Genomic DNA, 13,350 nt, shown 5'->3' with positions numbered 1-13,350 from the left:
TCACTACAATTTCGATCATTAAAAAAAAAAAAAAAAAAAAAAAGTTGTTCACAATCTTATTAAAAAACAAAGGTACTTTTGCACACATTCGTTAAAATGAGAAAAATTATCCAAATAACAGTTGAAATTTTTTTTAAATGCCATAAAAATAATTCGAAGCATCAAAAAAATTGAATATAATGAAAAATTGGCAAAACTGGCACAAATGTCACTGAATAAATATTACAAAAAAAAAAACAGGAATTTTTCAAAAAAAGTATCTATACCTACAGCAATAATGTAAAAATTCAAGGGAAAAAAACTTCATAAAAACCTTTCAACCTGAAATGTTGCAAAAATAGTTGAAATCCAAAAAGTTGATCTTAACTCATCATAACAAAAAATACAATCAACTTGAATTATAAAAATCAATCAGAAATTTCAAAAAAAATGATCTTATGCTTAAAACGTTATAGAAAAATTGTATACATAAAATGCAACTGAAACTGAAACTCTGTTAAAATTGACGTCCAAAAAATTTCAAAAATAATTCAGATTTTGCAAACAAAGTTTCGTTTTTACGATTGTGCTTTAGCATTACCTATTTTGTTGATATTTTCATCTATGTAAGTATTCATTTTGAATTTTTGACAATAATTTTCAACGATTTTTATCAATAAGTAACTCAACAAACTTCAAAATACCTAGTTCATTAGCTAGGTATGTACGTTCTACATTTTTAGTAATTTTTCTGCAAATTTTTTCAATTTTTTGATTTAAATTTTTTCAAAAAATATTTAACATTGCTTTGAAGTCATTTTCATAGATTTTCATGTTACTTGAGCCGTTTTTTAATGAGTTTTGAGAGAAAATTTTTGCATCAATTTTTTGATTTTTCAAATTTCAATTTTTTTACATAACTTTTATAACACCCTATTTTTTGAAATTGCAACAAAATACTAGCGAAACTTGACAAAAAAGTAATACAAAATTATCTTAAAATTTCCATATAAACGGTAACGAAACGAGAGGTTTTCTTGGGAAAGGGGGAGGAGGTGTCAACCAAACATTTTTCGACTGATCTGAAAAAAACACCAATTTTTCCGAATAAAATGGCAAGTTTTAAAACAAGGGCAATTCAGATTTCAAAAATTCGTATTTTTAAAGTTGAATTTTTAATGAGGAGTTCTTTTTTTTGACTCTGATTTAAATGATGGTTTTTTTTTTAATTTTCAATTTTTAAAAGAAAAGCAATCAGGCCCAAGCGAAACGAGGCCAAAATTTTGCGAAAATTCGTGTTTTGAGAAACAAAAACAAATTTTTTTATAAGTACGAGAAGTGTGTAATTTTGGTTTACACATTTTTTAAATTTGAACACCTGTTGGATTTTTTAAAAAGCTCTACTTGTGAAAAAAAAGCAAAGGAGCCTGAGCGAAGCGAGAGCAAAAGCTTTCAAAAATTTGTATCTCGAGAGACAAAAACAAAGCTTTTTCGTTATGAGGACTCTACTTTTTTAGCTTCAAAATTGTAGAATTTGAAAGTTTTTCAAAATTAAAAATTTTTAAATGAATGAAATGCAAACAGACTTGTACGATTCCAGGACAAAATCTCGCAAAAATTCGTGTTTAGAGAAATTGAGAAATGTATTTTTTGGTTTAAACATTTTTTGAATTTGAATAAGTAATCGATTTTTGGAAAATCCAACTTGGAAACAGAAAAAAAAACGAGAAAAGAAGTTTCAGAAAATTTATATAATTTCAAAAGTAAGTACGCGTACCTAAATGATTATTTTTTTTAAATGAAAAGTAAATTTTTCTATCTTTTCCATTTTTTAAAATTAAAAGTAGGAACGGATATATTTTTCAAATACATTTTCGTTCAAGTTCGGTCCAATTAGCATAAAAAAAAGGCCTCATAATTTTCTTCTCGGAAACAACTTTTGTATCATGGAACGTTTTTCAAAAAAAGAAACTGTGTAAGGTAAAATGTGCAAAAATTGTATTGGGTTACTCCGCATCGCTGCCATTCTGGAAATTTTGAATTTTGATCATTGAGATACGCTTTCGACTTCCGGGTAATTCTCAAAAAAAAGTCTAAATTTCAGTGCTAAAATTTTTCAAAAATGAAAACCTTTTTTTGAATTTTTTTCAAAAGGGAGTTGATTCTAGGCATACCCAGGACCCCAATGACTTCAGGCTCAAGCCATCTTCAATAAGGGTGGGGGTATAGGGGCTTCAAAAAATCGGTGTCACGTGTTGAAAAAAAAAGCTGTTCACTACTTTTGGGTAGGTAAAGGTATAGGTATAGCTGGAGCAGTTATTAATAGCTTTAGCTCACAAAAAGGTCATCAAGTAGGTACCAGCTACAGGGTGCCCAGAAATATCGAGTACCCCTAAGAAATTTTTCATTAAAAATATAGGCTGGCAACGTGAAATAGATGCATATGATTGGTGGAATGTTATCTCTCCAGCCCAACAACCAATCATGTGCTATCATTATTATCATTCACTGTGACCAACCGAAGTATTTTAGTAGAAAACTTTCTTAGGGGTACTCGATATTTCTGGGCACCCTGTACATTTCAATGGGAGTATTCAAACATAAGGTAAGTACTTTCCTTCGTCGTGGACAAAAAATCACGATAGCCACGACGTAATACCAAACTGTACTATCCACGACGTAAGAAAAAAAGAACTAAAATTTGTTTTACTGCGGTAATGGAATCAATAATTTTTCAATTTTCAAAGTTGTGGTCATCAAATCCATTTGAATATTATTTTTTTTCAAGAAAAAAAATGTCTCTTTTAAACTGGCTCTGAAAAATGGTAATCTGTACAATTTTCTCAGATTACCATTCGGAGAATGGGTGACTGTATTTCCTTGATGGTTGTGAAATGGGCACAGCACTGAGTCACTGAAACAATACAGTGTAGCCATTTCACCCCAAAAAAAAAGTCGAATAGGAGAGCCAGAAAAAAATAAATAAAAATTGGCCACGGCGATCGAGCAAAAACTGGTTACATCTTTTTATGGCCTCGGTTTCAGGGTATAAGTATCATTCTGAAAATTTGTATTGGTTCTATCATTTACTCTGGATATCACACAATGATATGTATCTATCCTTTTTTTTTCTCAGTAAAAGTGAAAGTGTAATTAATTTTTGAAAATGATGTTGAAAAATTGAAAGTGGTTACAAAGCCACGACGATGGAATTTTCTGGGTTGGGGGGGACTTGACCCACAGTGGAGGGGGTTGGGGGACGTGAAACTATATGCACGTGATGCCCGAGTTGGTATTTATACCATGCCACCGAAAAAAAATTTTCCATTGTAAATAGTATTCAAGTAAACCACCTGTTATATGATTTTTAAACTTTTTTTGAGAATTACCCTTCCACGAAACTGAAAAACAGTGGATTCTTACGATTATAGACTCAAAATTCATCAAAAAAATACAGACCCCCCCCCTCCCCCATCTAATCTGAATGGGAAAGTTGATCTAAAAACATGATGATGATGCTCAAAATATGTGTATTGTGTACCCAACCAAAATATAAAAGATTTAACCATGTTTTGGAAAATTTTACCCCCCGCCCCCTCCCTCCCTTCTCCACCGCCCTTACACAAATACTAACTATTTTCCCCGCCGATAATGAAATTGAACTTTAAAACTTAACACAAGGAAGTTGATTTTGCGTCATTTTTCATGTGTTTTGTGCAATCACTGGAGCCTCCTCGAATGAACCTACGAAGCTGTAATTTAGCATAGTACAATCTAGAGGGTTCTCTAAGTGTGCTTTTTAGGAAGTGTTCATAATTTGCACAGTTTTTATGGCGTTTTTTGAAATTATGGAATTTCCAAAATATGGCTGGAGACTCCGGAACCGTTTGAGACCACATGAAATCGGCTCAGCTTGTTGAAATTATGGTTTAAAGTAAATTTTAGCTTCCCATTTTTTAAAATCCATTGGGTATTTGTGGAAATCCAAAGTTTCAAAAATCTGTTGGAGACTCCAGAACTGCTCAAAATGGTTCGAAACCATTTTCAATCGTTCAGGGGTTCAAAAAAATAGGGTACATGTCAAATTTATGCTTTTAAATATCAATTTGATACATTTTTGATTTTTTAATTTGATAGGAACTCGAAAATTCATTAAAAATCGAAAAATGCATTTCAGCAGTGAAATTTTATCTAGTTGATGTATTTTTGTGTGCTCTTTTAATTGAGCTTTGTCCAGATCAAAAAATTTTACGTCAGGTGGAGATATTTCTCTCTGAGTCCCTCGTTGATAAAAAAAAAAAAAATGAACGAAATCGATAACTCAGCCACGAGCCTAAATTTCTACAGCATCGAGGTGTAAAAAAATATCACCCAATACGTAGCATAGGTTACTAAATTTACTCGTTCATTTCCTCATATCCAACCCTGACCCCATATAAATTGGAAAATTACAGGTTACCTCGTGAATGAATCTCTCCAGCACCATTCCCTTTAGCTGGTAAATGGTAATCCACAGGAGAGAAAAAATTGCAACCATAAAAATACCTACTCGAGTTTACACGAAGGTATCACTACAGCACGAAGATTTCACAACTCGTAAAAGACTTAAAGGCGTTAAAATTTTAGTACAGCAGGCTAATTGCATTTTTAGAAACCGAACTTTCTTCGGGTAGGTACAGGTACTTTACTCAATACTCACGTATAGTAAGATAGGTAGGTAAGGTACTAGGTATATGGTAATTCAGCAAAAGCGAATTCGAATCACGAGTTTAAAAATTCTGCTGTGTGTAACTTAGACGTACGTACGTACATTACATATTTTGAAAGGAAGAAAGCAAAGCTCAATGGTCGTAAATTAAAATAAACCTAGCTCATCAGTACGCAGATGCAATTCATATCTTTTTACACGAAGCTCATTAAGCGCATGATGTGAAATGGTCACAATTACGGCCAATTCTGCACTGTGAGCAGAAAGTTAGAGCCATTCGTATAAGCCTTACTGTACCTGGCTAATAACTCGGGTATAATATTTTTAATATAATACTTGTTACGCCTTAAACGCATAACCGCCAGCTATTAAGATAATAATTTATCGAATTGCTGCTAACTATTTTTTAAGTGAAAGTGACTAGTGTAGTATTCGTTTGGCAGTGTAGCGACATTAACCTTGTGAGCGATTTGTTAGGCGTAAGTACGGTCATCGACCGTGTTACCACCGGTCCAAGTCCCGGTCTAGTCTGTCTTTAAACAGCTCGTACCAATGATGAAAATTTTACCAGCTTTTTTCTCCATCTCTTCCCACACTCTCGATTACAACTTCTCTCTCTCTTTTTCTCTGTCTCTGAGTGAATTTCGAAACTTTATATTTACTGTGTTTTTTTTTCCTAGTACTTTGGAATCAATAATGCGTGAATTATTACGTATGGATGTTTAAATTTCGCGCGTATTTTAGCCTTGCGTTGTCCTATAGGTACTATCGGTATGCGTATCTTATTCGATAGATTTGCGATATAAATTATGGATTTCGGGTGCGGATTTATTTTGACGAAAAATGCGGCGATTACCTTCGACGAATTACTCGACTAAAATGTAGGTAAATTATTCCGCACCGTGAACAAACTTTTCGAGGATTTAGAAATACCTGAATCTTACCTCAGATTATAAGAATACATTTGCTCGACATCGATGAGTATTTTTTTTTCGCAGAAATGCTTATAGTTGAAAATAAAATAATTTCACAACACTTACGAATATCCAAAGACCAACTATTCTCCATGAACAAGGCAGACGTAAGCTGCAAAAAAAAAGTCGTATATTAGTACGAAATTTTAACAAAAATCTGTCACAGGTACTTATAGAATATATATACCTAAGTACAATTATTATTACGATACATTTTACTAGCTTTAGATTATACTTCGATTGGTTCGAATACCTTTAAGAATACGTATAACCGGTTCAAGTACGCGAGCTCGTGATTGAACGAGGTAATTCGTTCGATCGAGTGAGTAAACTTACGTGTGTATGATGATGCTATTCGATTCGTCGAATAGTACATAGAATTGCAAACTAGTGTGACAATGTGGAAAAGAATAAAAAAAGAAAAGGAAAAAAAACTTGAAAACTTGTTCGCATTTCTTCAAATTACTACTTCGTGATTCTGCATGTACTTACGATAGTACCAAGGTAAGTATATTGTTAGGTACCTCTACCTACTAGTGTATGTATTGAAAGACAACGAAGCATGTCTCGTTGACACCGAGCAATGTGCTCCGAGCTATCGTCCAATTCTCGATTTATTTAGTGCACAAATTATTAAACTTGAAACCATTTTTAACACACGTACGTCTACAATTCGAGGGTAAGTATACCTACATTAAAGTACCTACTCGTAGGTATTATAAAGGAACACGACCAATTGAGAAACGATTTTCTTTACTAAATATTACACTTTCGGTACCCGAACTCATTAATAATTGTCATGTAACCAATGGACGCGGTTTTATGACGGTTAGCCAATAGGTTTTTTTTTACCACATGCAAATAAAAATTATCTATATACTACCTATGCCTAATAGTATAGTGAACCTATATCGAAGAAGAAAAAAAAAACTAGAACGTGTTTTCCTACTGGCTGTTGTGTGAGCTTACTTATGTAGTGCCTAAACTCGTGTTAGTCTGGTGTTTTTAAATTAATCGTGTTTACCTAATAAATTTGAACGTATTTTTATTCCAATCGATTTCCAATTATCTTGTGAGAAGATAAGAAAAGCGAAATTTAATTTACCAAACGTGTACGCAAATGCACGTGGTGTGTTGGAGGGAAACGTGTTTCAATGTACGTATAGATGTGTATCGAGTTGATGAAGGATCCGCACATGGCTGTTGGGATGTTAAATGAGTTGCATAGTCGTGTTTCATCAGGAGCTGAATAATGATTCTTTTATATTGTGTGTAACTGTAACATTATCCCTTTGGAGGTTCTCCATGTTCCTATGCTGGGGAAATGAATTGCTTTGAAGAGTGTAATAGGGTACCGCGACGACCGTGCCCAATTGACGGAATCACAAAGAAGCTGAGTTATTACAGAAAAATCATTGTGGAAAATGAAAGTTTTGAAAAAGCTTAAAATAATCCTTAATTTCCAACAAAACAAATGAATATAAATTGGATTTTTTTTAAAAATAATAATTCAACAACATGAGTAAAAAAGCAGTAAGGCTTTGTCAAAAATGTCAAAAGCACTTTTGACTACTTTTACTTGTGTTGTTAGATTATTTTTGAAAACAATTTCCAATTTATGTACTTATATTCATTTGTTTTATTAGAAATTGAAGATTTGAGCTTTTTTACGACTTCAGGGTACTCTATTACACTCTTCAAAGCAATTTTTCCCCCAACATGGAAACCTAGAGAACCTCCAAGGAGATATTTATGGGATAGAAACCGTACGATGGGACTATTTGGGAAGTTTTTGGTAGTTTTTTTCTCCATCGGTCAACTCGGTCATTCCTGAATGGACCAAGATTTTTCAAATTTTCGACATGGATAGCCCTATGTAGGTATGTACATACAGGGTGGTCAAAAATATCGTGGACCCCCAACTGAAATATTTAGCAGAAAACTTTCTTAGGGTTTCACGAAATTTATGTCCACCCTGTAGGCACATCTTAAAAGGAAAATTTTTGAACCAGATCCCTCGAATTTCAACGAAACCTAACTAAATGCTCTGAAACCTCTATATTCAAAATTTTAGGAGCTCAAGTTCATTTCAGAATTTTTGAAAATTTTAAAAATTAAAAAAAATGTTTTTATTGTGAATTTTCAACTTTTTCATAATTTTTTTTTCAAACAAATTGAATCAATATGAATAATTATTGTCTAATTTCTGCCCTCTCTCCTCGCCTCTTCTCCCATCTTTCAAAACCTGTCAATTTTAGGCCTTTCTACATCCTCCAGGCTCCAGGGAGTTTTTAATTTTCTCCAGAAATTTATTCAAATTACTCTGAATGGGGAAAAAAATGAACTTCAGCTCCCACAACTTCGGTTGATGCTTATTCGACACTTCTTTGGCGTTTTAAAGAATGGTTTCAAATGATTTCCATGGAATTCCAGAAGCGTTAGTTCAAAAGTGAATTTTTGACTGATCTGTAAATTCCTGGAGGGAAAATCACTTTCGAATGGACAAATCTAGAATTTTATAATCACCTCGTAAGACAGCCAAGAGAGTGTTTAATAAACACCGAACAAAGTTATAGGCTCGAAAGTTCATCTTTGCCCCTTCAAAAGCAATTTGAAATATCCGGGGAAAATTCAAATCTCACAGGCGGCTACAGAATGGCTTGAAATGGGTAGTTTTTGGAGAGGGAAGGGAAGGTAGAGGTGACGAAGGGCGTGAAATGAAAGAATAACCATTCTCACCGGAAATAAATACCTAATGGATAAGTTGAAAATTTGCAGCCAAAATAACTGTTTTGAATTTTCAAAAATTTGACAGCAAAATTAATTAAACATTACCTTTACCAATTGGAATTTTAGTTACTTACATGGATTTGATTAAGATATGTTTTTTCTATGTAGCTGGGGTTTGCCGAAAACGTTGAGTGTCATTTTAAGAGTTCCCTTTTGTGAGCATAAGAACTTGTGTTTTTGAAATAAAATAATTTAGATAGGTTTAGGTACATATGGTACCTACATATAAAGTTTCAAAAAGATTTCAAGAATGAAAAATTAAAAAAAAAAAAAAAAAACAGAAAGTAGACTACCTACCTAACCTATGTATTGAAAATTCAATTTTTTATCATTTTGTTTTTCATATTTGTTTAAAAGATCCTTCGTTTAGATAGCTTTTAAGAAACCTCCAAGTTTTCGGTGTTTTTATATCAATTTATTTCTCAAATACTTAACCTTAAGATTAAAATTCAAGCATTTTCCAAAAAAAATTAAAAATCAAAAATTGATGAAAAACAATCGCAAAATCAGATATTTATATTGACAAGGGAATAAATGAGACAATTTCCCTAGGGCTCGAGTTTTCCAGAGTATTTTTCAAAGAAAAAATGCTATCGTAATTTTTGAGAATTTTTTTTTTTTAATGAAAACTCTATTTGATTTTTGAATAGATGAGTACCCAAGTATGCCAACTTTATTTTTTGAGAGAACATGCAAACTTCATTTTTGAACACAAAATATAGACCACAATCCATACACGAAAAAGTGCTCTAGAAGTTGATTTTGTATTTTTTTTTCGGGAACCAAAAATACGCGCTGCCAAAATGAAGGTACTATGTGCCCCATTCAGAAAAGTGCAATTTTGAAATTTTTCCCTTGCACAAATGGGGGGTGGACCCTCAAAAAGGTGATTTTGGGGACATGGTCGGAACCACAAAAACTCGACGGGGTTGTGTTGGGGGACTTCTCCCGATACCAAATATGTGATTTTTTTCCGTGGCACCCTGCACAACTGCATACTGTGGCACTTTTAATGCGATTTTTATGCATTTTTGGCCGATTTCGACGATAAAACGGCTCTGATGACCAGAGTATGGCCTGAAACCAATGGATTCTTGGACGTGTGTTGAACGGGGATATTTGAAGCCCAACTACGCAAACACGGTGAAAAAATACTTGCACAACGCGATTTTATGTGCACTAATAGGTTTGTTACCACTCCCCTCCCCCCGGTATTCAATAATGCATTGTCTATTTGATAATATCGATGCGACCCATCAAAGTGATATGAAATTTCGCGCTGAACTCAAAAATCGTAATCATTTTCAATTCTGACCTCCTCGCGGTGGAGTTTTGACTCCCAAACTGAATATAACGACGATATTAAACAAGTTTACCACATTACACGTCGATACTGAGGATTTATGTGTACGCAATAAGAATTATTTCTCATATTCGTTGCTGGGAATATTTTTGCTTCAAAAGTTTTCATTCAATCTGCACCCCCTCCCCTCCCCTTCTAAGACTATGTTTGAACATGGATTTGAAAACTTGATAATGACCTATCAAAGTGGTATAAAATTTCGCGCTGAGCTCGAAAATTGCATTCATTTTTCATTTGCACCCCCTCGGTGGAGTTTTGCCCCCCTCCGACCATAAATCTAACTACGAAAATGAAAACGTTGCACATTACGTGTCTGTACATGAGGATTTATAAAAAAAATATTAGTGGAAAAAAATACAAAAATGAAAGAAAAAACAGAAAAATGGAAAATACAAAAAAGAAAAAAGAAAAAAAGGAGACGAAATGAAAAAAAAAACAGAAAAATAAGAACGAGAAAAACATTCAATGAAATGAGAAAATTGAAAGAAAAAATAAAAACAAATCAGATAATGAAATAAAAAAAAAAGAAAAAACGAGAAAAAAATACAAACAAGAAAAATGGAACAACAATGACAGATACAAAAAATGTAAATGAAAAAAAGGAGATGAAATGAAAAAAAAAAAAAAAAAAAAAACAGAAAAATAAGAACGTGAAAAAATATACATGAAAATAAATCAGATGAAATAAGAAAAAAAGAATAACGAAAAAATAATACAAACAAGAAAAATGGAACAACATCAAAAGATACAAAATAGGTATGAAATTTCTTCAATAGTTTCCATTTTCTTATAATGTAAAATACGGATAAAAATCAATAAAATTAATATTTCGATAAAATTCATTTTTTCATAACTAACACGTACATGTTGTGCAATCCGAGCACAATTATTCACAAAAGTTTTTATGAAATTAGCTGATCAAATGGTGTTACGAAGTTACCTGATCAAATGGTGTTATGAAATTAGCTGATTAATGGTTCACTAGAGTCTCACTAACCATTTATTTGTGGGTGTTTTAAAAACAACAGAAATACACGAAAATGTTTTCTCGAGCTTCGTCGTTTCCAAACTTCGATTCAGTCATGAGAAACAACAATCGATCGACTGTAGGGAGAGGCGGGAGGGGTCAAAATGAAAAACGAATGAGATTTTCGAGATCAGCGCTAAATTTTATATCATTTTGACGGGTCGCGTCAAGTTTTCAAACCCATAAGGTAGGGGGACGGAGATGGGATGAGAAATTTTGAAACAGAAACATGCCCAGATAACAAATGTGAGAATCATTTGAAATACGTACCTACACATAAATCCTCATTTATACAGACACGTAATGTGCAACGTGTTCATTTTCGTAGTTAGATTTATGGTCGGAGGGGGGCAAAACTCCACCGAGGGGGTGCAAATGAAAAATGAATGCAATTTTCGAGCTCAGCGCGAAATTTTATACCACTTTGATAGGTCATTATCAAGTTTTCAAATCCATGTTCAAACATAGTCTTAGAAGGGGAGGGGAGGGGGTGCAGATTGAATGAAAACTTTTGAAGCAAAAATATTCCCAGCAACGAATATGAGAAATAATTCTTATTGCGTACACATAAATCCTCAGTATCGACGTGTAATGTGGTAAACTTGTTTAATATCGTCGTTATATTCAGTTTGGGAGTCAAAACTCCACCGCGAGGAGGTCAGAATTGAAAATGATTACGATTTTTGAGTTCAGCGCGAAATTTCATATCACTTTGATGGGTCGCATCGATATTATCAAATAGACAATGCATTATTGAATACCGGGGGGAGGGGAGTGGTAACAAACCTATTAGTGCACATAAAATCGCGTTGTGCAAGTATTTTTTCACCGTGTTTGCGTAGTTGGGCTTCAAATATCCCCGTTCAACACACGTCCAAGAATCCATTGGTTTCAGGCCATACTCTGGTCATCAGAGCCGTTTTATCGTCGAAATCGGCCAAAAATGCATAAAAATCGCATTAAAAGTGCCACAGTATGCAGTTGTGCAGGGTGCCACGGAAAAAAATCACATATTTGGTATCGGGAGAAGTCCCCCAACACAACCCCGTCGAGTTTTTGTGGTTCCGACCATGTCCCCAAAATCACCTTTTTGAGGGTCCACCCCCCATTTGTGCAAGGGAAAAATTTCAAAATTGCACTTTTCTGAATGGGGCACATAGTACCTTCATTTTGGCAGCGCGTATTTTTGGTTCCCGAAAAAAAAATACAAAATCAACTTCTAGAGCACTTTTTCGTGTATGGATTGTGGTCTAATATGTAGGTAGAGGTACACAAAATCTTAATTTTTGAATTAGAAACTAAAAACTTCATATTTTTGAAGGGAAAATGCTGACTTCATGAAACAGAAGCTGTTAAACTTTGCTCTAAAAAAGTCTGGGGCGAAAAAATTTTTCTAAAAAAACTTCACTACAAAAGAAAACACCTTTCCAAAAATTGTCTCCTCAAATTTCAAAAATGAAAACTTCAAGAAACTTTTCAGAAAACTTCTTTTTGAAAAAAAAATTTTCAGAAGAGACTTCTCCAATAAACGATCTTTGAAAATAAAAACATATTTTTTTTGGAGAGGAGTGTCATTTTTGTGAGGTAAATCTTGAGAGAAAATTGTGTTTTTGGTAAACAACTAATTTTGGACCTAAATTTTTGAAAAAATACATACTTGTTTTAGAGGAGGTTCGAAAATGAATAAATTTCCAAAATAACTTCGCTGAAGAGTGAAGCAAAAAAAATGCACTTTAAGAATCTCATTTCAAGAGTGAATCAATTTTTGATGCGCTGAATTGATTTCTCACTTTTTTTTGGAAATCCTTTCAAAGCCCCTTCAAGGATGAAGGAAGAACCTCGAGTTTTTAAAAAATAAAATCGACTTTTGCGTTGAAATCATGATATTTCAACATGTTGAATTCATTTTTCACAATACATTTTTTCCGAAGTCCCCCCCTCATCATCCCCTTCTTCGTCAAACTTCCCCCTTTAACTCATTCTCAGATTTTAAAAAAAAAGTTTTGCCAATATTTAGAAGCAAGTGCCAGAGGGTTTCAGAGGTAAAGAATAAAAAAAATTGACCAATTTTTGAACTCACATCCTTCAAATCATCCTTCAAATCAATAATAATATCAACTAAAGTTCGCCTTCATTTTTTAGATTTTTTTGAAATTCTGATCAAAATTTTGGGCTCTTGTACCTACCTTCTAAAAAATCGAAAAAAGAAATGCTGAAGAATTGTGATACAAAAATGTAAATTTTGCTCCCATATCAATAGATTCTCGAAATATTCCATCAATTTCTCATCAACATCGATAATAAGTAGCAAAATTGTCATCATCATTTCAGGCTTTCTCGAAACTTCAAATCACATCATCAAAATGACGTCTATTTGAACATAAAACTTTCTTACTTACACGTTACGTCATTTAAATAGCAAAACAAGCTAAATTACCCAGAATAATTATTTTTAGGTCACAGAACTAGAATTCCATACTCGATCAATGCGCTTCAATTATGGAATTTT

The 13,350-nt window shown here is 33.3% G+C and overlaps 1 protein-coding gene across 1 annotated transcript in view; it reads right to left on the bottom strand.

Moving 5' to 3' along the window:
- The window catches only part of LOC135840860 (rho GTPase-activating protein 20-like), a 363,692-nt gene that overhangs the window by 316,558 nt on the left and 33,784 nt on the right, over positions 1-13,350 (bottom strand). The window contains exon 4 of the mRNA XM_065357586.1: positions 5,728-5,773. Coding sequence (XP_065213658.1) covers positions 5,728-5,773 — 46 coding nt within the window. The remainder of the gene's footprint in view (positions 1-5,727; positions 5,774-13,350) is intronic.

The sequence above is a fragment of the Planococcus citri genome, chromosome 3 (assembly GCF_950023065.1).
Source record: "Planococcus citri chromosome 3, ihPlaCitr1.1, whole genome shotgun sequence".
NCBI classification, from domain to species: Eukaryota; Metazoa; Arthropoda; class Insecta; order Hemiptera; family Pseudococcidae; genus Planococcus; species Planococcus citri.
Note: the sequence above shows the minus strand (reverse complement) of the source record. Positions and strands in the feature narration are given on the sequence as shown.